Source organism: Aspergillus wentii, assembly GCF_001890725.1.
Source record: "Aspergillus wentii DTO 134E9 unplaced genomic scaffold ASPWEscaffold_7, whole genome shotgun sequence".
Classification (NCBI taxonomy): Eukaryota; Fungi; Ascomycota; class Eurotiomycetes; order Eurotiales; family Aspergillaceae; genus Aspergillus; species Aspergillus wentii.
Window position 1 is genome coordinate 2,300,529 of NW_024467838.1, and position 20,461 is coordinate 2,320,989.

General features: G+C 48.3%; 8 protein-coding genes across 8 annotated transcripts; 5 read left to right on the forward strand and 3 right to left on the reverse strand.

Annotated features, from left to right (window-relative positions):
* Nucleotides 1-482: 482 nt before the first annotated feature.
* On the reverse strand, nt 483-1,906 carry ASPWEDRAFT_186729 (terpene synthase family protein). The gene is made up of 4 exons (XM_040832148.1): nt 1,600-1,906; nt 1,527-1,555; nt 1,226-1,479; nt 483-1,178 (listed from the first exon to the last, which is right to left on the reverse strand). Exons 1-4 carry the CDS (start codon nt 1,883-1,885, stop codon nt 788-790), a joined length of 960 nt encoding a protein of 319 aa, XP_040686247.1. The 5' UTR covers nt 1,886-1,906; the 3' UTR covers nt 483-787.
* A 774-nt stretch (nt 1,907-2,680) lies between these two features.
* On the forward strand, nt 2,681-4,609 carry ASPWEDRAFT_162198 (cytochrome P450). The gene is made up of 6 exons (XM_040829823.1): nt 2,681-2,828; nt 2,873-2,995; nt 3,039-3,120; nt 3,166-3,234; nt 3,280-3,882; nt 3,928-4,609. The coding sequence occupies exons 1-6, from the start codon at nt 2,685-2,687 to the stop codon at nt 4,356-4,358; spliced, it is 1,452 nt and encodes a 483-aa protein (XP_040686248.1). The 5' UTR covers nt 2,681-2,684; the 3' UTR covers nt 4,359-4,609.
* On the reverse strand, nt 4,589-6,678 carry ASPWEDRAFT_162202 (uncharacterized protein; the record flags this gene model as incomplete). The annotated part of the gene is made up of 4 exons (XM_040829824.1): nt 6,496-6,678; nt 5,034-6,449; nt 4,944-4,988; nt 4,589-4,899 (listed from the first exon to the last, which is right to left on the reverse strand). Exons 1-4 carry the CDS (start codon nt 6,539-6,541, stop codon nt 4,589-4,591), a joined length of 1,818 nt encoding a protein of 605 aa, XP_040686249.1. The 5' UTR covers nt 6,542-6,678.
* Nucleotides 6,679-7,968: 1,290 nt separating this feature from the next.
* On the reverse strand, nt 7,969-9,125 carry ASPWEDRAFT_670176 (uncharacterized protein). Its single transcript, XM_040838877.1, has 2 exons — nt 8,509-9,125; nt 7,969-8,338 (listed from the first exon to the last, which is right to left on the reverse strand). Exons 1-2 carry the CDS (start codon nt 8,825-8,827, stop codon nt 8,130-8,132), a joined length of 528 nt encoding a protein of 175 aa, XP_040686250.1. The 5' UTR covers nt 8,828-9,125; the 3' UTR covers nt 7,969-8,129.
* ASPWEDRAFT_44719 (fungal specific transcription factor domain-containing protein) lies at nt 8,918-10,459 on the forward strand. Its single transcript, XM_040836329.1, has 2 exons — nt 8,918-9,501; nt 9,548-10,459. Exons 1-2 carry the CDS (start codon nt 8,962-8,964, stop codon nt 10,388-10,390), a joined length of 1,383 nt encoding a protein of 460 aa, XP_040686251.1. The 5' UTR covers nt 8,918-8,961; the 3' UTR covers nt 10,391-10,459.
* Nucleotides 10,460-12,808: 2,349 nt separating this feature from the next.
* Nucleotides 12,809-13,539, forward strand: ASPWEDRAFT_116569 (glycoside hydrolase family 134 protein; the record flags this gene model as incomplete). The annotated part of the gene is made up of 4 exons (XM_040828664.1): nt 12,809-13,031; nt 13,079-13,205; nt 13,261-13,388; nt 13,439-13,539. 4 exons carry the CDS (start codon nt 12,809-12,811, stop codon nt 13,537-13,539), a joined length of 579 nt encoding a protein of 192 aa, XP_040686252.1.
* An 836-nt stretch (nt 13,540-14,375) lies between these two features.
* On the forward strand, nt 14,376-16,066 carry ASPWEDRAFT_118134 (uncharacterized protein; the record flags this gene model as incomplete). The annotated part of the gene is made up of 4 exons (XM_040828792.1): nt 14,376-14,532; nt 14,576-14,845; nt 14,888-15,561; nt 15,605-16,066. The coding sequence occupies 4 exons, from the start codon at nt 14,376-14,378 to the stop codon at nt 16,064-16,066; spliced, it is 1,563 nt and encodes a 520-aa protein (XP_040686253.1).
* Nucleotides 16,067-18,450: 2,384 nt separating this feature from the next.
* Nucleotides 18,451-20,180, forward strand: ASPWEDRAFT_44723 (uncharacterized protein). The gene has a single exon (XM_040836330.1). The coding sequence runs from the start codon at nt 18,676-18,678 to the stop codon at nt 19,852-19,854; it is 1,179 nt and encodes a 392-aa protein (XP_040686254.1). The 5' UTR covers nt 18,451-18,675; the 3' UTR covers nt 19,855-20,180.
* The last annotated feature ends 281 nt before the right edge of the window (nt 20,181-20,461 follow it).

The following is a 20,461-nucleotide window of genomic DNA, read 5'->3' on the forward strand; positions in this document are numbered from 1 at the left end:
TTCACCGGTGTTTCACTGGCTATAGCTGGACTGGCACTTGCACGACGGCTGCAGATCTGAGATTGTGTGAACCGTGGCTGGCTGATCTGCTGTCCTTCCTACCAAGGAACGTGTCGATGGGGCTAATGCAGCTTATTCTTGGACGATATGACCGTCCAATCAATCGACTAGGCTGGACCGCAAATAGTTACCAGTGGAGTATGATAACCAATCAGACTCATCTTATTGTCCTAGTCTCGCCCTAGAATGCAAAGCTCAAGCGCCAACGGCATTGCCGAGAATTCGCCGTCGATAAATGGCGTCTTTCATTTACCTGTTGCGAGTGATGAACGTCCCCACAACAGGACCATTACCCCTCCATGGAATAATGGGCATGACAAACACCCCATACTTTTTAGGTAGGAGTGTGTATATACATTCGACAGCTGTTTACCTACATGAAATAGATTTTCTAGATACAGTGCTGCTTTGATTGACTTAGTGTCGGATATACTCAGATTCTGGCGGCTATTGTGTCAGATTTTTCCATCTCAATTCCAGTGCTAATGCAATGCCCAACACGCGGTTGCTTCTCATCTCATTGATGGGCACAGCAAGGTAGACTCGACGTGATACTCCTGCGTGCCTGCAGGACTAAGACACAAGGTACATAAATATCTTAGTCAATCGCCACCGATGAGCCAACACTTGTCCGTCGATCTTTCGGGGTGCTACTCTGCGCTGTAAGCCTTGGAGAATGGACATCTGCCGCCATGGTAGAACATAAATTAAATTAAGCCAAGAAGATCTACTCTGTCCTGTATCGAGGGGCAGTGGCATGCCAATAGCAACTCCCCCCAACGTACAGCTCAATGGCATCGATATACTGCACCACGGCTGATGACGGGGACGAGCTGAGTGCCTTTTGCTTCAAGCGAAACGCCTTTTCCTCTTCATCCACAATGATGCCCCGCAGCAGAGATCTCGCCACTGTGTCTGGGATGTTGTGCTCCTTCATTAAGACCCGCACTGCATTCCGCATTCGATCGGTCTCTTGATCTTTTTCCACAGCCCAGCTGTAGTAGTCGTTGGTCAGTCCGAGGATGATGCCCATGGAAAAGTCAAACTCGCGGATTTGCTCGTATTCAGCGTCGGTAAGCGTCATGTCCATTCCCCACCGGATGAAAAAAGAGGATATCCTATCCATGTTAGAATCCCGTTGCGTGGGGTTCCGTGTCCAACTCACCAGTATCCACAGTTAGCCACTCTGTATGGATTGTACTCCTCCATGTTCTGAAAGTCCTCATTGCTAGAATCAAACGTTCGCAGATAGTTGGCCAGCACCTTGATCACACTGGGTCCTGCGGCTGGATCCATTCCGCACGCCTTCTGGACGAGCAAACCAAACAGAATCTCCCTAGCGTTGAAGCGGCCGATATCAGCGTTGATGAGGTTTTCGAATTGCATTGCCTGCTCCAGAAGGTCGTGTTTGAACAGAGCCTGTATAATTTAGTAACGGAGCTGCTACTAACTGGAATATGACTTACATTCTTGTGATCGAGTTCTTCGGTGACATCTTCGACTAGTTAGCTTGTAATCTACTGGGGATGAAATACCTACCGTCATTAATCCACGCCACTTCGATGATGCATGAAAGCACAACCAGTCGTTCCGGAATAGCAGTGCAGTGGCAGATGGCAAACGGATTGTTGTCCGGATTCGAATGGCGGATCTTAGCCTTCTTCCACTCCTTGGAGCCAGGGGAACAAGAGGCATCGATGACTTTGTTGATCGCGGCCTCCACCTCCACGGCATTGTTGGCAATGCCCGCGGGGAATCGGCTGAAGTGCTCTGGGACTTCAAAGGCATCAATGTCGGTCCAGGTGATGTTCATTTTGGACAGCATGTTGGCGGGTATGACAGTCACTCGTAAGATGGAGATGTTGCGATGGAATTGGATGGTTAAAGGCCGTTTTATTTATACGGGCTGTCCGGGATTGTAGAAAATAGACAATACTGATGTTGTGGATCAGTGGCGATTGATGGTCACCAGTTCGAGCCATGAGCAGGGATTGTGGTGTATCAGAAATCGGCTTAACGAGGGGCAAACTTCCCATCTTCACTACTCAGATGATACTAAATCCCTCGCTTGTGACAGACCCCGTTTAAAACCCAACTAGAGCTGAGATAAACGTATCAGCCAGAAGTATTCAGCTGCTGTGGTCAATCATATTCGATATTGGGAAATTTACACGGAACCTTGTCAGGGGTTGCATACTGCAGTCCCACAACATGGCTTGCTGAAGATATCACGGCCTCCCCTGTGTGCATGTCTCACTTCAGCTGCAGAATCATCTCTCACGAGTTGATGACCTTGGATCTGATTGGGAGGAGCAAATATCATCCCTATGATTTGTGCAGATGGTGATGGTGAATCCATCATACCCGTGGCGATGTGGTGCCTCTAGCACTAGCAGTATGCAAGACTGGTGCTGGGTAGAATTCGAGCGCCGTGAAGGGCTTCAAGTTGCCACAAAGAAATCCCTCCTTGCGAGTTGATTACGAATAGTGATTCCACAATAGGAAGGTCAAGCGGAGCTGTCCGGGCTCAAGGGCTCTGGGTGTATAAGAAGGGTGTCTACTACATCAAACTCTATAGTATTCAGAAATCAGTCTACCGCGCTCTCGCAATGGAGTCAATTGCAATGATCCAGAACTTGACTCAGTACGATGGCATTGTCTATCTCTCAATTGCATCCTCTGCTGTGGTGCTGTTTACCGTCTTGAAAAGGCTTCTATCAAAACAAAGACTCGGAGAGAAGGAAATCCTGCAAAATGGATACAAGGAGGTATGCCACTCTCTACACTGATTGAATACCTTCTAATAATCCAGTCCAACAACTCGTCCATGTGGAAGATGCAGACGTCCGACTATCCGCTGTACATCCTACCCATGAAGTATCTGCCCTCGCTCAGACTCGACAAGCGGGTTGATCTGCCCAGCCATGTTCACGATGTAAGGCATCTCACGTCTTTCCGAGGACCTGCTAATAATGTAGCAATACCAATCCAAATATACCAACGCCATGTGCTCCTCGTCGTTCATGAAGAGTACTCAGATCGATCTCAACAACAATCTTGGTCGGTGCCTTGTCCATCTTGACTACACAATACTGACAATAGTAGCTGCCATCATACCAGACATCATCGAAGAGATGAATGTTGCGATCAACCGAGAACTCCCTTCCTCAAAAGGTACACTATTCCCTCCTTCTGCTACGATAGTATCTAACAGCCCAGACTGGCAATCCATCCAGGCCTTTGAAAAGCTCCTCCGCATCATCGGATCCGTCTCGGGGAGAATGAACGTTGGCCCAGAAATCAGTCGCAACACCGAGTGGCTCGATCTCTACACGCAATATCCCATTGACTTCTTTGGCTCTATATCTGCCATCACACAGTGGCCCAGCTTCCTTCGTCCTCTGATCCAGTATACACTGCCCCAACTTCGCCGGGTCAACCAGACCAAAGCCCGCCTCGGTGAAATCCTTGCTCCCGAATTCGAAAAAAGACGAAAGGCCGAAAACGCGAAGCTGAAGAAGAAGCCCAATACAATGCTGCAATGGGTCTGGGATAGCTCCGAGGAGAAGAATAAAAGCAACGAGCACCAGAGCATGATCCACATTCTGGCCACTGTCCCGACGACATACACGGTGGCTTTTGCTGCAACTCAGGCTTTGTTTGACTTGGCTGCACGACCGGAATATATTCCCATCTTGAGAGAGGAGTTTCAGTCTGTCCTTGACAGCTGCAATGGTAATCTTACCAAGGAAGCCTTTAGCAAGATGACCAAATTGGACAGCTTCATGAAGGAGTCTCAGAGAATTACCCCGTTGGCGCTGGGTATGTCAAATCAATCTTGTTGGAATATCTACTAATACTCTACAGTCTCCTTTGAAAGAAAAGCACTCGACCAAGTGACTCTGCCTGACGGTACTCACATCCCCAAAGGCGCCCACATTGCCGCCCCTTCCTACCACATCGGCCGTGATGCGCAATACTTTGAAGACCCGGACACGTTCGACGGTCTTCGCTTCCATAAATTGCAGCAGGCCGAGTTTGAGAAAACGGGAAAACCCAGTACGAAGCACCAGTACGTGTCGGTCAATGAGACGTCGCTGCATTTTGGCTACGGTCTACAGGCCTGTCCCGGTCGGTGGTTTGCAGCCATTGAACTGAAGCTGCTTCTGGGTTCTATATTGATGGAATACGACCTGGCTCTAGAGGATGCAGGAGAGGGTCGTCCCAAGAGTGAGATTGATCGGTTTTTCATCTATCCTGATCCCACCAAGATGGTTGCCCTGAAGAGGAGAGTTTGACGGCTGCTATATACGTTACCGTCGATGAGAAAAGTAGCTTCTTCTGGGCTGAGTGGAATAAATATGGCTGGAGCCATGATGGTTGACTTAATTGCGCTCAACATAACCTGATCTAAACGTGTGGCTCTCACAATCTATAAATGCGTACTGATTCTCCTGTAACTCTAACCAAGCATATGAATAATACCGAACCATCCAGTTCAATAGTCCTCGTGGCCATTCTATCCAGCTCACGACATCGAGTTCCGGCGCGAATTTGCACGAGAATTTGCACGAGAATTCGCCCGCGACTGAACACGCGATCCCGCAAAGCTACCTGGTCGACTGCCCATGGCTTCTCGAAGGCGAAGGTTCTGTTGCGATCTGGCAAGCTGGTTGGGCATCGATACAGCAACGCTTTCTGGATTCTGATCGCGGACTCGAGTTTGGATTTCTGCCCTGGCATCCACCAACTGCTGGGCGAAGGGGGATCGCTTTCGAAGGGCCGGTCCATACCAGTAGATCACGTATACAGTGGCGACGAGAAGGACCGAGATGCAGACTGTTACTGTTAGATAATGGCTTCGGAGGACGGGATGGACCTACATAGAATGGTTGACGCGTACTCCAGGTGGTACTTTCCCCCAATATCTGACATCTATTAGCAACGCTCATGATGCAGATGAATAAACATACTTTCATAGAATGGAGTCGCAGGGACAGTCAAGACACCAGCCAAAAAGTCCCTTGACCAGCCATTCCCACCAGTCGCGGAGGCAGAATACGGTCCGTAGGCACAGATCATGTAATCGATGGTTGCCATGAAGATGCTGAAATTCGCAATTCCCACCAGCGCTGAGAAGAACATGGTGCCGATCCAGTGCACCTGTGGCAGACTCGTCCATGCAAAACCAATCATGCCGATGGGAAGGCACAAAGCCGTATACAACAACCACCACAGTCGAGATTCATACTGAGCGCGCTCATCGGCAGGGTTCATGCGTCTTTGATGAATATTGCGTCGAATAACCGGAATGAATGAGATCCAGGCAATGATATATCCGATCATAATGGGTAGGAAAGAAAGACCAACAGCAACAGTACCAAAGTTCCACTGCTTGTACACCAGGCTGAATGATTGAATAAATATAAAGATCAATGCATCCGTGAAGCCACTCAGCAGTGATAGAGTCAGCACAATCGGCTCTGTCAAGAACATGCGGAACGGCCGCATCCAGGTGATCAGGATTTCTCGCATCGAGAATCGGTCTTTGAATGGAATCAATTCGTTCGGGCCGTACACTTTCTCTCCATTTACCCGTCTCCGTTTGGCGATTTGATCAATCATGATCGATGTTCTTGTCTCTGGAACCAACACGAGATGGGCAACTTGGACAAAGACACCAAAGATCAGCTGTATCCAGATATTCCAGCGCCAGGGCAGATATGCCTCCACAAAGCCTCCCACAACAGGACCGAGTACAGAGCCACCAACAGAAGAAAACACCACACAGGCCACCGCATACTGTTGGTCGTCTGGCTCCCACATATCAGCAATCATGCCCAATGTGACAGAACCACCGGCGGTACAGATTCCACCCAGAGCCCGGCCCACCATGATGGTTGCAAAGTTGGGAGCGATTCCCACTGGGATCTGCCAGATATTGACCAGGAAAAGACTTAGTTGGAGGATTGGTTTCCTGCCAACCTCCTCGCTCCACGGTGCCCACAGCTCGCAGCCAAACGCATAGAGGATGAGAAACACCATTGCTCCGCAACGGGCCTCTTGTTTGCTCACACCAAATTCTTCTGAGATTCCCGAAACGGCGTTGGAATAAAGGCTGGTGTTGAAGTTCATCGAGGTCTGCACCAGGAAGATGACAATGATAATCGTCCATTTCTTTGCGTTGGAGAAGGAAAAGCCCAGTTCGGAATAGCAGTCGGCCTCGGTGAGTTCGACCTTGGAGTCGGATGCATTGTCGACCTGGTCAGACAGACAGCATGGAGTCGTCAGCGGTGGAGAGGCAGTGACTCTATGGCCAGGGTGATTGATTACATCGATATGAGTCGAAGACGACTCGGGCTCTTGGGCGGCCTTGTCTGACGGCATGTCTTGTCCAATTAGAAAGGATGAGATGTGAAGAGAAAGATAACTGACCAGAGGAGTGTTTGACTTGGGAACGAACTTCTTTAATATCGACCATCGCCGTTTCAAGCCGGAGAAACTTGTTTTATATCACTCGATAACAGAAAGTACGGGGATGACTTCACCCCAGCATTGTCAGACAATGGGAACTCAGGGCTCGTCTGGGGATCCCCATAGTCCACCTCTCTATTGCCGGGGTGCTGGGGAAGAGGATGGCGGATCATGTTATTCCATGGCATCCACCTTGCACTCGGCTGCCATTGTCGACGTCTTGCCACTCGGGCCAGGCCGCATAGTGTGGAACAAGGTGAAGACAAGAGCAAGGGTTCTGGAGCAACCGATGTTGTAACCGATGTTGGCCCGCATTGACGAATCCCCATGGGCAGACCCCAGACGAGGGAGCTACAGATCACCGTGGATTTCTCTAAAATAGCACCCGCCGGGCCGACCGTTTCAGCAACACCCGCCGGTTCGGAGAAGGGAAGCAGTACAGTGTGCGGTTCAGCGAATGCCATCGTCGTCTCCGGTTGGACAGCAGTTGTTGACAGGTGGAGTTGGCACGAGGCATTCTGCCTATACGGAATCCAACAATTCGGGACAAAATCCGGTAAGCCCCACATGAATGTCGGATGAAGCGCCGTGATTGGCTCGGCCATGGCCATTGTTGACATGATTGAATTTGATATGGGAAGAAAAGTCAAGGCATAAGAATGATGAGAAGAGAGTACCTAGGAGGTGTATATAATGGTTGAGGTACTAATTCCGACAGGCTTTTGTTGTTGGTGTCGCGATCATGATCGTCTGTGGTGTGGAGAAATATATATTCAGTGCCATCTCAATATAACACACCAATATCGCAGAATCACTGCCATGACAGCCAATATTCCCAAAGTGGCAAATGATCAGAATCTACGGATAATCGTTTGTGATGCTTGTATGAGACTGCAACATCTGGTCAGCAACATTGGCTCCCGCAAGAACATCTGTCTTTTCATCCTTTCCGCTACGGCAAATCCCAATGCTAGAGAAATCACATGTACTGTCAAAGGCTAGCCTATTCATTACTATGGTTAGACATCCTACAAAACGAGCTTGATTAAGAACATAAGTATGCAGCAGAACCATCAGTTGGATAGCTGGTTGTTGAATTACGTGAGAGCCAGTCCCTCTATCACATGATTATGGGGAAACAGAGAGAAAAGAGGATGTTTTTGTGGAGAACAAACCCTTTGCGCTAACCTAACCCAGTTAGTCCCATAACACGTCACGGAGACAAAGTATTTCCGCTGGTAATTATAGTACACCAGATCTATGCGGAGGTCCATGTCCGTGCCTCGAAGGGTTTAGCTCGACAACCCAAAACGAAGAATCTTTGTTTTCTTCTTCTCCTCCGTTCCCCAGATATTCATGTCTGCCAAGCCATATTTGGTAATGGTGTGCAGACCCCTACTCCCACAGCCGGACGGATATGCTCCTCTTCAGCCATTCATGTGAAGTTCCCCGCATAGGCTGCACTGCCCTGTCAGGGGCTGCCACTCCACGAAGCGGGGTTGCATCGTATAACTGCCGAGACCTTTCGAAACAAACCACCCTGGATATCTCGGAGGATCCTCGGCATAATTTATTCTAAACATCTGAACATCTGATCAACCTCGAACAACACCTGGGCTACCTCCTCGACCACGTCGCGATCTCTGATCCTCTGTAACATTCTTCGGTGGTCCAACTTCAGTCATGTTTATCGCCTTCGAGGCCTCCCAAAGCAGCGAAGAGGGTTTGCAGAGCCCCAAGCACCGGCGCGGTGAACGAATCGGCCGCCGGGGGTCGATGGTGCGCGCCTGCAATTTCTGTCGTCGTCGAAAGATCAAATGCAATGGCGAGAAGCCATGTGAAGCTTGCCAGTGGTACAAAAAGTCGGAGCTGTGTTCTCATGCAGAACGTCGGCAGTCGCCCAGGTAGAAACAAAAAAGAAGCCCTGCAGAGGATCCCACTGAACAGAATAGCCAGCAGAAATCGGCCCACTATCGCGCCGCACTGGAAAGGCTGTTTCCCGGCACAGCCCCTGACAGCATTGCCCATTTGCCCCGAGAGAAACTGCTGGAGTTGGTGACTGCAGGCAGTCATGAACAGGCCCAGCAGGACTCGCCGTCCCTTGCTTTGTCGATAGAAACACAGCCGTTGTCCATAGGACCGCCCGGTCTGGAATCCCTCCATTCAATGCCCGAGGAACCGCTCGATCCAGACCAGGGCACCAGTGGATCTGGCTCCTTCGAAAACATTTCGGATGATGTGAACGGGCTGTCCCTGAATGCTCGACAGCCTGCGTCGTACCTGGGCATCTCATCTACGCAGGCTGCGATGAAAGTCATCGCATGGCTCCATCCACAGCTCCAGTCGTATTTACCTCAAAGCAGCCGAACAGCTCAGTCGATGCCGTCTCTGCTTATTGAGCCTGGTTCTTCTCTCACAGAAGTAGAAATGATCGATGCGTACTTTGTCAATTTCCACCCACTTGCCCCCCTGGTCGATGAAAAGAGTTTCCGCGCCACTCACTTGGTCGGCGACCAGAAAGATAATCGATGGCTGGCCTTGTTCAACATCGTCCTGGCATTGGGGAGTATCGCAGCCTCGGGGGCAGAGAATCACGACCACCGGACATATTACTCGCGTGCAATGAGTCTCCTCGACCTGGCTACACTCGGCAGTCCTAGCCTCGAAGCAGTGCAGGCCCTCGGACTCATCGGGGGCTGGTATTGCCACTATATCAGCCAGCCAAACCTCGGATATTCCCTGATGGGCGCCTCTCTGCGCATGGCTGTCACGCTAGGGCTACAGCGCGAGCCTTACGACGGCCGTCTTATACCAGACCCGGCCAGGGCTGCACACCAGGAATTCAGACGGCGGGTATGGTGGGCTCTGTGCTGTCTAGAAACATGGGGCCATGAGACCCTCGGCCGGCCCTGTATGGACTTCTTTGCGCCGAGCATCACCGTCTCTCAACCTCGTCTGCTGGATCAGGTACGTTTTCCTTCCTCAACGGCCTTCTCAAAGATTAACCTTCCAGGAACACTATCTTGTGGTACTTCCCTTGATTGAAAACGTCGAATTTATCAAGATTGCTTCGAAAGTCCAGGAATCACTGGCCGCTCTGCCAACGTTGACGCACAAGGAGATATTCGACATGGATTCACAACTACACCAGTGGTGGAGCAACCTGCCACCCGTCCTGAAAGACCACGAACCGTGTCCTGAATCGTTATATACTGCGCGCACGGTGATGCGTTGGCGGTATTACAACCAACGCATGCTACTGTATCGCCCGAAGCTTCTCAACTTTGCGATGCGACGAGTCCCGCTCATGGCGATTCGAGAAGAGGAGCGCAATGCCATTTCCAAGTGCCGCGAAATTGCGGAGCTGAGTATCCAAGATATCTCAATGACGTCTAAATTAAATCAGATGATCGGCTGGAACGGCGTTTGGCTCTTGTTTCAGGCAACCATGGTGCCCCTCATCTACCTATCCACTCGATCTACAAATGACGACTCTGCTGCTGCCTTCGATGCTTGCAAGAGACAAGTCGAGACGGCCCTATTGACACTTGGCCGGATGAAGCCTTACGGACACACCGCAGAACGCTCACTGGAGGTAGCTTCGGGCATTCTCAAAGTCTCTCTCCAAAGTACTGAGACGACTAAAAATCCTGGATCCAGCAATCTTCCTTTTTTGAGTGAATTGGATTGTTATCCACCGGCCACACCAGATTGGACCGTTCCATCTTTCGACAACTTGCCACTTGATTCCATGTGGGAGTATCTGAGCTGGGATGGTCACGATATATGGCCCGATGGTTTTGGTAGTTTTGATGACCAGTCACTGTCTATTTTTCCATCTATGGCGGATACTTGAGCAGCAGGAAATCCTATATATCTTGGACTAGTACAATCTGTAATAAAAAGCGTCTAGCAATGGAGCCCCTCTGATAGTGAAATTATATCAAATCATTCAAAGTGCGATATTTGAGAGGAGGATTGTCCTCATCCAGCTCTGTGACTCTCACTGTCTCCTCATCGCCCGGCATGATGGCGATGCTCTGAACAACTGGGGTACAGAGATCCCAGCCGCTTTCCACCGATAATACCGCAACTCGACCGAGCCTTGCAGTCCATCCCTGCTAGTATGCGCAGCCCACATACCATGCCGGCTCTTTGTCGGGGAATTCGCGCGAAAGACACTGTAGTCGTGGTGTTCCCGGTGAACGCCAATAGTTAGTGGCTGTATAACCCGCTTAACGGTGTAGTATGCTGGTTTTGGTGGCAGGCAGTAGTCCACAGTTGCCCATGAGATTGTCGGCCAGCAGTTGCTAAGTTACCATAGCAGTGCTCCGCCACGGTGCCGGTCATTTCCTTATCGTTAGCGTCAACCACTATATCTGGATAGCGTCGTCTCTGCCGCACTAGCACTTTGAGCTCTTCGCAAGGCTCATAGAAGGCTATGTCTTCGTAGCATCCTCCACCCCACACTCGAATTATTGTTAGCAAAGAGCATTATAGAACGTTCTTCCAACTTACCTAGCCGTGACCTCAATCCACTTCCTGTATCGCTCTTACTTGATGCTAGGCAGTAGAGTATCTGCTGGGATCAGCCAGAACCACTACAGAAAAAATCTTCGCCATTAGTTCGGAACATGAAAGACCTGCCATGTTTATCAGGCTGCTGGATACCTTCGACCAACCGGACACCGAATCTTTTAGATCTGCTGTCCAAGTCTTACCCACCCGCAGCATGTGACACCGACACCTTGTACACAGGCCAAGACCCGTATCCATGAGGACAATTCCGGCGCAATGACCTGAAACCTTAGACCGTCTTACCGATCACTGGAACGTCTTGACGCGCGGCTTCATCTCCATGCAGTGTTAGACGAACGCTAGCCCTATAGTTCGCCGTATCGTTTAAAGACGTCTTGTTGATTTCGAAGGTTGCCGTGACAGTGGCCGTGTGCTGATCATTCTCCAGCATTGTCTGCGGCCACACTCTAGATTCTGCGGCCATGATGACTGGCCCCCAGTTCCAGCCCCAATATTACTGTCCTTTGCGCACGGATAGATGTGCCATGTCGCCGTGAAAGCTCTCTCATCGGTGGTTTGGAGCTGCTAATAGGACTGGTCGAGTAGCTGAGTGTGATCATCCGGGCCATCGAATACCATGGCTATTGTCGTCCCAGCAGGAACGTCCGGCCGCTTCAGCTCCGTTCGGTATGTCGATACGTTTTGATTGACCCGATAGGCCTTTCGCTCGTTCAAACCGATGAATAAATTTTTGAGCCTGTGACCGTTAGTTTTGCCATTGATTGAGAGGTTCCGAAGCTTGCCTTTTGTTTGACAGTCGATGGAATTGCTGGCAGAGACATCCATGTGTCGAGATTATCATCATCTAGGACCTCGAATCACCTTGCAGTTGGCAGACGCTGCTCGCAAAACTCATATTTGGGGTAAATCAAAGGCAAAAATGAGATGTCAGAATAGGGGTTGAGAATCCCAGTGAGACGGGCTTGGTATATACAGAAATCGAGTTCCGAGGGGCCAGCTTGTTTACCAGTCTACCGATCGGGCGTGGTTCGACTCTACATAATATGAGAATGGCGTAGTTGAGTTGTCCGTGAATAGAGCACCCTGTCCGCGTCAGAAGCAATTCTGGTGGAGTCATACCCAAAATGTCACGGAGTCCCGCCTCCAGACTGCCTATTTGGGCCATGGACCCAGCTTACTATCTTTCATGTCGATATCTGACCCCCATTAGGCTTGAATCCAAAAATGAATTGAATTAACTCTTATTATCTTCCATTCTGGTGAACAACATGTGCCACCCCATATAAGAGTAGTGCTGATCGCATACCCTACTTCATGCAGCCACACTTTATAAAGTTATGTGAATGAATTGGTAGTATACAGTACTTGCATTTTATGTCTGCATGTCACTTTGATTTAGAGTTCAATGCTGAATCAAGACTAAAGATTCCAGGGGTACTTATCCGTTTCAATTGCGATAAGATCTACATCATACGATCTTTAGGAAACAGAGAGATACAGGCTGTTTTTTTTCTCTAGATGCAGGAATGAGGTGTCAATAGATCACCCAGCATCTGAAACAAGCTGATCTTTTCCAATTCCTACACGGCAAACGGGAAATGCTTTGTCTTCACATATAGTATGCTTTGAACTCAACAATATATAAGAGGCCATGCGTCCCTCGCTTTCTCCAGCACAAACATTTCTATCATCATCACAATCGAAAAACGAAACCTTCTCATTCAGCATATACAAAATGCAACTTCTGTCTATTCTTGGTGCTCTGGCCTTTGTGCCTGCCGTCATCTCCTCCCCTGTGACCGGCGACAAGCTTCTTGCCCGCGACGATGACCGGGGCAACTACACTGTCGCTGGCCTCGGGGCTCGCAAGCAAGAGGTGGTTGGCGCCGGTGGAACCACACGGGACCTGGCCATTGCAATGCTGGAGACAGACACCATGACGACCGACTACACCTATGGTATATCATCAACCTTATGGTAGCGACAGGAGCTAACGGATAACTAGGTGATGGAAAGACTGGTGACGGGACCAACTTTGGTATCTTCAAGCAAAACTGGTACATGCTGCGTACCTCTTCGTCCGAGTTTATGGGCGAGACCACGGCCCAGGTGGCCGATGGGGCGATTCTAAAGTCAGTGGCCAACATTTCAACTCTTTCAAGGGTTATATTTGCTGATGGCTTATAGCTCCGATTTGGGCAAGGACATCAAAGCCCGCCACGACGGCGAGGAAAAACTGGGCTTCGACATTTGGTTTGCCGGTCACCGGGACGGACAGTCTGGGGTCGAGAAACCCAACACTCCGGACATCAAGGGTTAGTCAATTCGGGATGATCCCATGTATAACTCGGCTGACTTTGATCAGGATACAAGGATGCCGTTCTCTGGATCCAGGAGCAGATTGAGAGCGATAAAAAGTACCAGAGTGATGACACTCGCTTCTGGGTCAAGGTCAAGGCCATCTAAGAAAAGCCATCTGATATCCATATTGGCCAGGCGCCCGTTTCTGCGATATCCCAGAGAATGTGCAGACCCACACTTGTGTTTATGTTATACTTGTTTTGAGCTTTTGGTCTTATTATTTTGTGTGATCTCACACAGTCCACTCATTTAGCAATATCAACCCTTTGAAGAATTTATACTCGTACAGTGTCCAGTGATTTAGTAACTGAAAGTAGAATACTGTTGCGCATCATCGAAGCCCTTGATGCACGGGATATATAAGGTTACCTTGGCTTCTCTAGTAGAAAGGGAACTATAATATCGATATGATAAGGTCTCTTTCTAAGCAATATATTAGCTGCCGAGAGATCTGCAGGATGCATAAAGCTGCTCGAGAACTACGATACGAGCAAGTCAAGGCATCGTTTCAGAACTCCATATTCAAGGCTTAACTACCATTACCCCGCTCCAAGTCAGCCTGAGGAAGTACTTCCACAGAGCGTGGGTCACTAAATTACCTCGGGGAAGGCGGAAGATTCCCTTTTTAGTCAAGGAAGATGCGGACAAAACATGCCACCAGCTGTTTCAGGTGCGATCGGCATCTGGGGAACTTCCCGTCCGCTATTATGATTGGACAACACAGTGAAACAAAAGAGTCTGACACCATTGTCCGTTTTGGTCAAGGATATCCGTGACAATTTACTACAAACACAAACAAACATGGGAACCAAAAACAAGCTCATCATCCAAAGGATAAATGGACCCTCTTACCCACTTTGAGGGGAAATACGACCATCGGCATCATGACAGAACACATCCACCCAGGTCACCTCGTCGACAAGGACGACGCAAGCGAGACCATGCACGTTGAACACAAGAAGGCCAAGATGGAGACTGTTCAGGGCTCCGTCGCTCTGGACATGGCTAGAAGGACCAGTCCCCCGAGTCCGTGGAGTTCAGACATGAGAAAGCTATACTTGGTCTTGACTGTGGCGTATCTTTGTTCAGCCTTGAACGGTACGAGAGGACGCCTAATTGCCAATGCATACTGACGGGTTAGGTTTTGACGGCTCACTCATGGGGGCTCTGCTTCCTATCTCGCAGTTTCGGGAAACTTTTGGCTCTGGCTTGGTCGGTGCCAAAGCCTCCCTGATCCAGGGAATGTACACCATTGGAGGTGTTTCCGCGCTGCCTTTTGTCGGCTTCTTCCTGGATACTTGGGGACGACGATGTGGCATGTTTGTTGGATCCTGCGCGGTCATTCTCGGGACTATTCTGGGTGGTACCGCCAACCACATGGATCAACTGCTTGCCAGCCGATTCTTCCTCGGTACGTGATCGGCTTTACTTCGTCCTGACGCTAACAATATAGGCTGGGGATACTCGTTGGCCTCCTCTGCCGCTCCCGCGTATGTGGTGGAGATGAGCCATCCCGCCTACCGTGACATCCTGACCGGTTTGTACAATTGCCAGTACTTTGTCGGCGCGATTGCCGCTGCCGGTGCGTGTCGCGGGTGTCTGAGATTCTCGAGTTCCCTTGCGTGGCGAATTCCCATTTGGTGCCAGTTGATCTCGTCCAGCATTGTGGTGATCACTGTTTGGTTTATCCCCGAGTCACCTCGGTGGCTCTATAGCCATGGCCACCGCGACAAAGCCTGGGATGTCATTATCAACTACCACGGCGAAGGCTCCCGGGATAATGCCTATGTTCAGCTGCAAATCCGAGAATATGAAGAGGCGATCAACCTGGAAGGCTCCGATAAGCGGGCCTGGGACTTTAGAGAACTCGTTAACACGAAGCCCGCGAGATGGCGCCTTCTCTGCGTGGCCATCGCATCTTTTATGAGCCAGTGGGCACAGGCTGGTGTCACGACCTATTACATCGGTGGGCTGTTAGCGACAGCTGGAATCACGGATACGACGCAAGTACTCAATGTCAATCTGGGCAACACCGTTCTTTCTGCGGCTGGAGCCTATTTGGGTAGCTATCTGGGCCCGAAACTTCGACGGAGACCCATGATGATTGGCACATCTATTTTATGCAGTGTATGTCTTCCTCCTTATCAATGTTTGCCACTAACATATGAAGCTCTTCTTTGCGGGTTTCTCTGCCACCACTGGGGTGTACACAAAGTCGCTGGAGATAGGAGCAGCCACTGGCTCAATTGTGTTCATCTTCCTCATCGGCTTCTGTTACAGCTTTGGCTGGACCCCATTGCAGGCCATGTATGCCGTCGAATGTCTCTCCTACGAGACCCGCGCCAAGGGAATGGCCATGTACTCTGTCTTTACTAATATTGCCCTGTTGGTGAACCAGTTCGGGATAGGAGGTGCCATCGATGCCATTGGCTGGCACACATACATTATTTTGGCGGGCTGGAATATTGTCCAAGGCATCGTTATATACTTTTTCGCTGTTGAGACAAACCAGCGGACTCTCGAAGAACTCAGCGAGATCTTCGATGCCCCCAATCCCCGCAAGAAGAGCACGGAGCCACAACAGGTCTTGGTTTCTGAGACTGAACAGGTGGTGCAGGTTGAAAAGGCATAGGCTATAGGCAGATAGTCGATGTTTCATTCGAAGGGGGTTCATTACTGGCTGTGTTCATGTCGAACTGTTCTCCAAAAAAGTACCTTCACTCATCTACGTATTACTCTACTAATTTAAAGTATTTTTATATAAGAATTGGCTTTTCATATTCCGTATCCTTTACTACAAATTATAACTGAAATTGAATCTAATTTATCTATTCTTCATATATAGATATGTAAGCGGCTTCGCATAAGTCACTTGAGGAGATGGTTGATACGAATCGCTTGCTACCAACCTATTCGACAGCTATTTGCTGAGTATGCGCAAATCAGTAGATAAGAGTATGTATTTGAATGATATCTATGAATTAAAAAAGACGAATTGCTTGACCCCCTTACTAGGTCAGCAATTGAAGCCATATTCATATACAGGTTCCATTTCCCATCGACCACTAATCGTCCCTGCCACGCAGGGCCTTCGCCACCACACTCTATTCTAGATCTTATTGATCCATGGTCTTTGAAGGTCTTCAGAATGCCATGACTGAAATACTGAGCTCTAGCCCTTATCGATATCCAGGTTTGACGGTCGACCAGTTGTCGAGCCGAGGTAGAGCATTGACATGGCGTTGAAGGTATTCAGCCCGTGAAAGGATATCTCTTTGAAATTCGAGTGGTAATTTTAGTTATAGTTATAGGATATCTATACTACTATATATATGCTAAGTCTTATTAGGTAAATCCTCTTAGCTGTAATCTACTAATGTTTTCTAACCTATTTGTCAACTCCAGCATACCTATCCATTCTAGCTTACTATGATATTAATATAATAGGTCACCTTCTAGTCATGAATCTATCTTCTCATAGTTGTGTCGGGAGCTCCGTCTATTCTGATATTTGAATTATATTTCCCAAGTCACGGTCCGATAAAACTAGTTAGATAGATCATACTCTCTTCTTGCTTTACTGTTTGACCTATAAATTATAATCTAAACCATACCTAATGACCCGTAGTTATTACTCTATATTAGAATAAGACTTCTAAACTGAAACTTACTACTCAGGTTCCTATGGGCTGGGAGTAATTAATTATCTCAGCTCTATCCTGTCCCCTCTCATATACTATATTAATATACGCAAAGAAGTCAGAACGTCGTAATGTTGAAACGCCGTATCCAAGAGGATAGAAAGCTTTCTATAGCCAAGGCATATAGGCAATTGTAATATGTTGAACATGTTACATTGAGCTTAATCTAGTGAACATCTTCATAGGACACATTGTACACTCGCCACTTTTGCTCCGGTTGACCAACCATACAGTAAAATTTAAGACATAGTACCATTCCCAGATGAGGTATTGTCGTATGACCCCTAGAGTTCTAAGGGCGGGTGGGCTAAATGTGATAATGTAGAGTGGATGGAAGAATTTGGGCATACTACAGTGCTAATGTCTAATTGCAAACCTTCAAAGATGAATCTAGATCATTTTCTTCATGGTATGGTCAAACTATAGCTTAACACAACCTTGCAACTTCTATGAGATCCAGAATACCTCACGAACATAAAGTAATAAAACCATAAATTTGGTCCATGTTATGTCCAAGATTCATATCTACGACCAGCAGCATAGAGAGTTATACCCTGACAAAAGAAAATTTGGTTGGCAGCCCCCATCAGCACTTATTGCGCTTGTTATCCCTTATTATTTCCTCAGACCATAGTCTAATTAATATCAGCAAGAATAAAGTCTAAAAAGCAGGGGCTATAACCCGAAAAAGTTTACACGTCCTGTAAATATTGATAGGCCTGACTAGAACAGTACACTTTAGGTCATGAACCATTGCTTTAGGGTTATATGGCCAGACATATCCACAAAGTATAATGGCCCACCACCCAAAAAGTTTAAATGGACGGCGGCACTTATTATCTATCCCTTATTGTTTCCTTAGACCAAGTCGCCTTCTCAGTATTGACCAGTAAAATCTAAAAAGCAGAAGCTTATATAGCCTTAAATATTCATAGGCGTGACTAGAACAGTGTGTTTTTTGGGTCATGAGACATTGCTTTAGGATGGCATGGCCGGAAATGTCAATAAAGTATAATGGCCCGCCACCCCAAAAGTTTAAAATGGATGGCGGTGCACATCATGTTTGCCAAATGTGATAAGTGCCACTTCCTATCATTGGACTGTGAAACATGACGTCTGCCCCAGGAGGGTTGATTCCTCTAGCGAGGCGGCCAGCCCATCAAATTATTGATGGGCTGAACTGAATATGGAAAATGCCATGGCACATTATCTAGGTAGGTTGGCTGTCCAGTTGGCTAGATCATTGCCACTCTGAATTTGCTGTTCGTGGCATTTATAAAGCTGCTTTGAATTGATATGAACGAAGGTCTGGGGTGTGAATCAGGTTGAATTTAAACGGCCAGACTCAAGATATAGCCGAGCCCAGTCTTCATGACATCATTCATACGCTCTCATGGAAAGGTAGATTTGATTCTCATGATGGTCGCAGTACAAACCTCAGCAGAGCATGTCAAAGCCCGTATAAAATTCTCTTACAATCCAGTGTTCCATCATGAAACAAAACCACCACGTCTTAACCCTTACCCTAGTAGCCTTCAAAATGCACTCGACTTTGGCCTTTGTTTTCCTATTGTTGGTTCCGTCTTTTGCTTTTCCTAATCCTGCCGCCTTGTTTGCCAGAAGCCCCGGCCCCGTTTGTACTGCAGACAAACCAACTATACCACCTTCATGTTGCACATCCCCTCAGGATCTGTACCCTTATACTGACGAGGCCGAGACCTGCCCTCCTGATCAGACTCGGTGTTGCACGGAGACCAAAGATGTTCTGACCGTTCAGAATCCAACGGTGGTGTTGAACTGCGGCCGGGATTCTGTCAGACAGTCTACCGCGACCATAAAGGTCGTCCCATGTGCAAGCGATCCGACTAATGGGTGTCTCGAAGTCACCTATAATGATATTGCCGATACAACATACACGGAGTTCCATCTGGAGATCAGCAAAGACCCAATCACCCAGTCGTCTCCCGGGCAGTACAAGACATTTACTGGGTACTGCCAACTCGGGCCTAATGGTGAGACTGTGGTGTGCACGGTACCGATCAACAAGATCTTTGAGAAGACTGGTTACACAACCCTGTGTCAGAACACGCTCTATGTTGCTGCACACTCGGTAATAACTGACGGCAACACTTGTTGGGTTGGAACGACGCCCATCGTTCAAACCGCAAATAACTGGGCCAAATATTTCGATGTTAAGTTTGACTGTGCTAAGAAGTGCGTCCATGCTTGCTGTTGCCCCGCAACACCTCCTCCTCCTGGAGGGCTCTGTGGTGTAGGTACAGCCTTCGCCAGAGATGATCAACACCCGCTCTCTGACCTGGGCTGCCAACGTTGGGGCTGGTACTTTGCAGAAAAGACATCCAGCTTCAATGCCGATTTGGTTCTTGGCCAAACGACGGTGATCGGTAAGGTGTCAGTGACGATTGACTCCAACGGTTTCAGCTGGGTCTACCAGCCCAACGCACCATATGGACTTCTCGAGGCTCATGTTAAAGTTCTCTGCAATCCAATCCCAAGCTTCGACCCTCCGCGTTCTAATCCATGTGCACCGGGCCAGTACGAATTTAACTCTGGCTGTCTGCATGGAGCTTCCACCTGGTCGGGCAGCGCCCCTAAATGCCCCGACGGCAAATACTGGTCAATCTTCCATGCGAAGATTTCCAAGGCAGATGGAACCTGCCAAGGAGAGCCTCCCTGTCCAAACCCTGACCAGGATTAAGTATTTGCTAACAAGTTCGTGTAACTGGTGAATTGCAAGTGATCTACAAGGAGCAGCACAATGCAAGTCCCTTTGATTATCTTGTTTACTGTTACAGTGACAGCTTATCGTCCAACTAAATCTTCTAACAATTCGAAGGTCTGCTGAGCAAATGAGTTTACTGTTGTCAGTGATAGTATTTTGTCAGTCTGACCAAAAGTGGGATTGTTTATGACTATGAATGTGCTTAATGTGCTTATTACTGTACTGTTAAGTAATGATGATACGTACGAGATTGTGCATAACTAATGATATTTTATATAAAAGACTCCTCTTTTTAATGGTGGAATATTATTGATAGTCACATAAGCATTCAGCCATAAAGAGATTCCGTCTTAGAGGCTTTGAACTTTCTGCTCAGGATATCTTCGCACTTAAGGATTACGAGATTGAAAGTGAAGATTGAACCGCTGGAATGTGGACTATCTTTGTGTATTGTCTGTATGACGCAGACCACCTGCCTGGAATGCACTGCTTACCTTGGTAGGGTTGAATAGAGTTCAAGGGTTGCATGAAGTAGTAATCTCATCCTTGCTTCCCAGCATGTCGTCATGTCGTGTTCATCCTT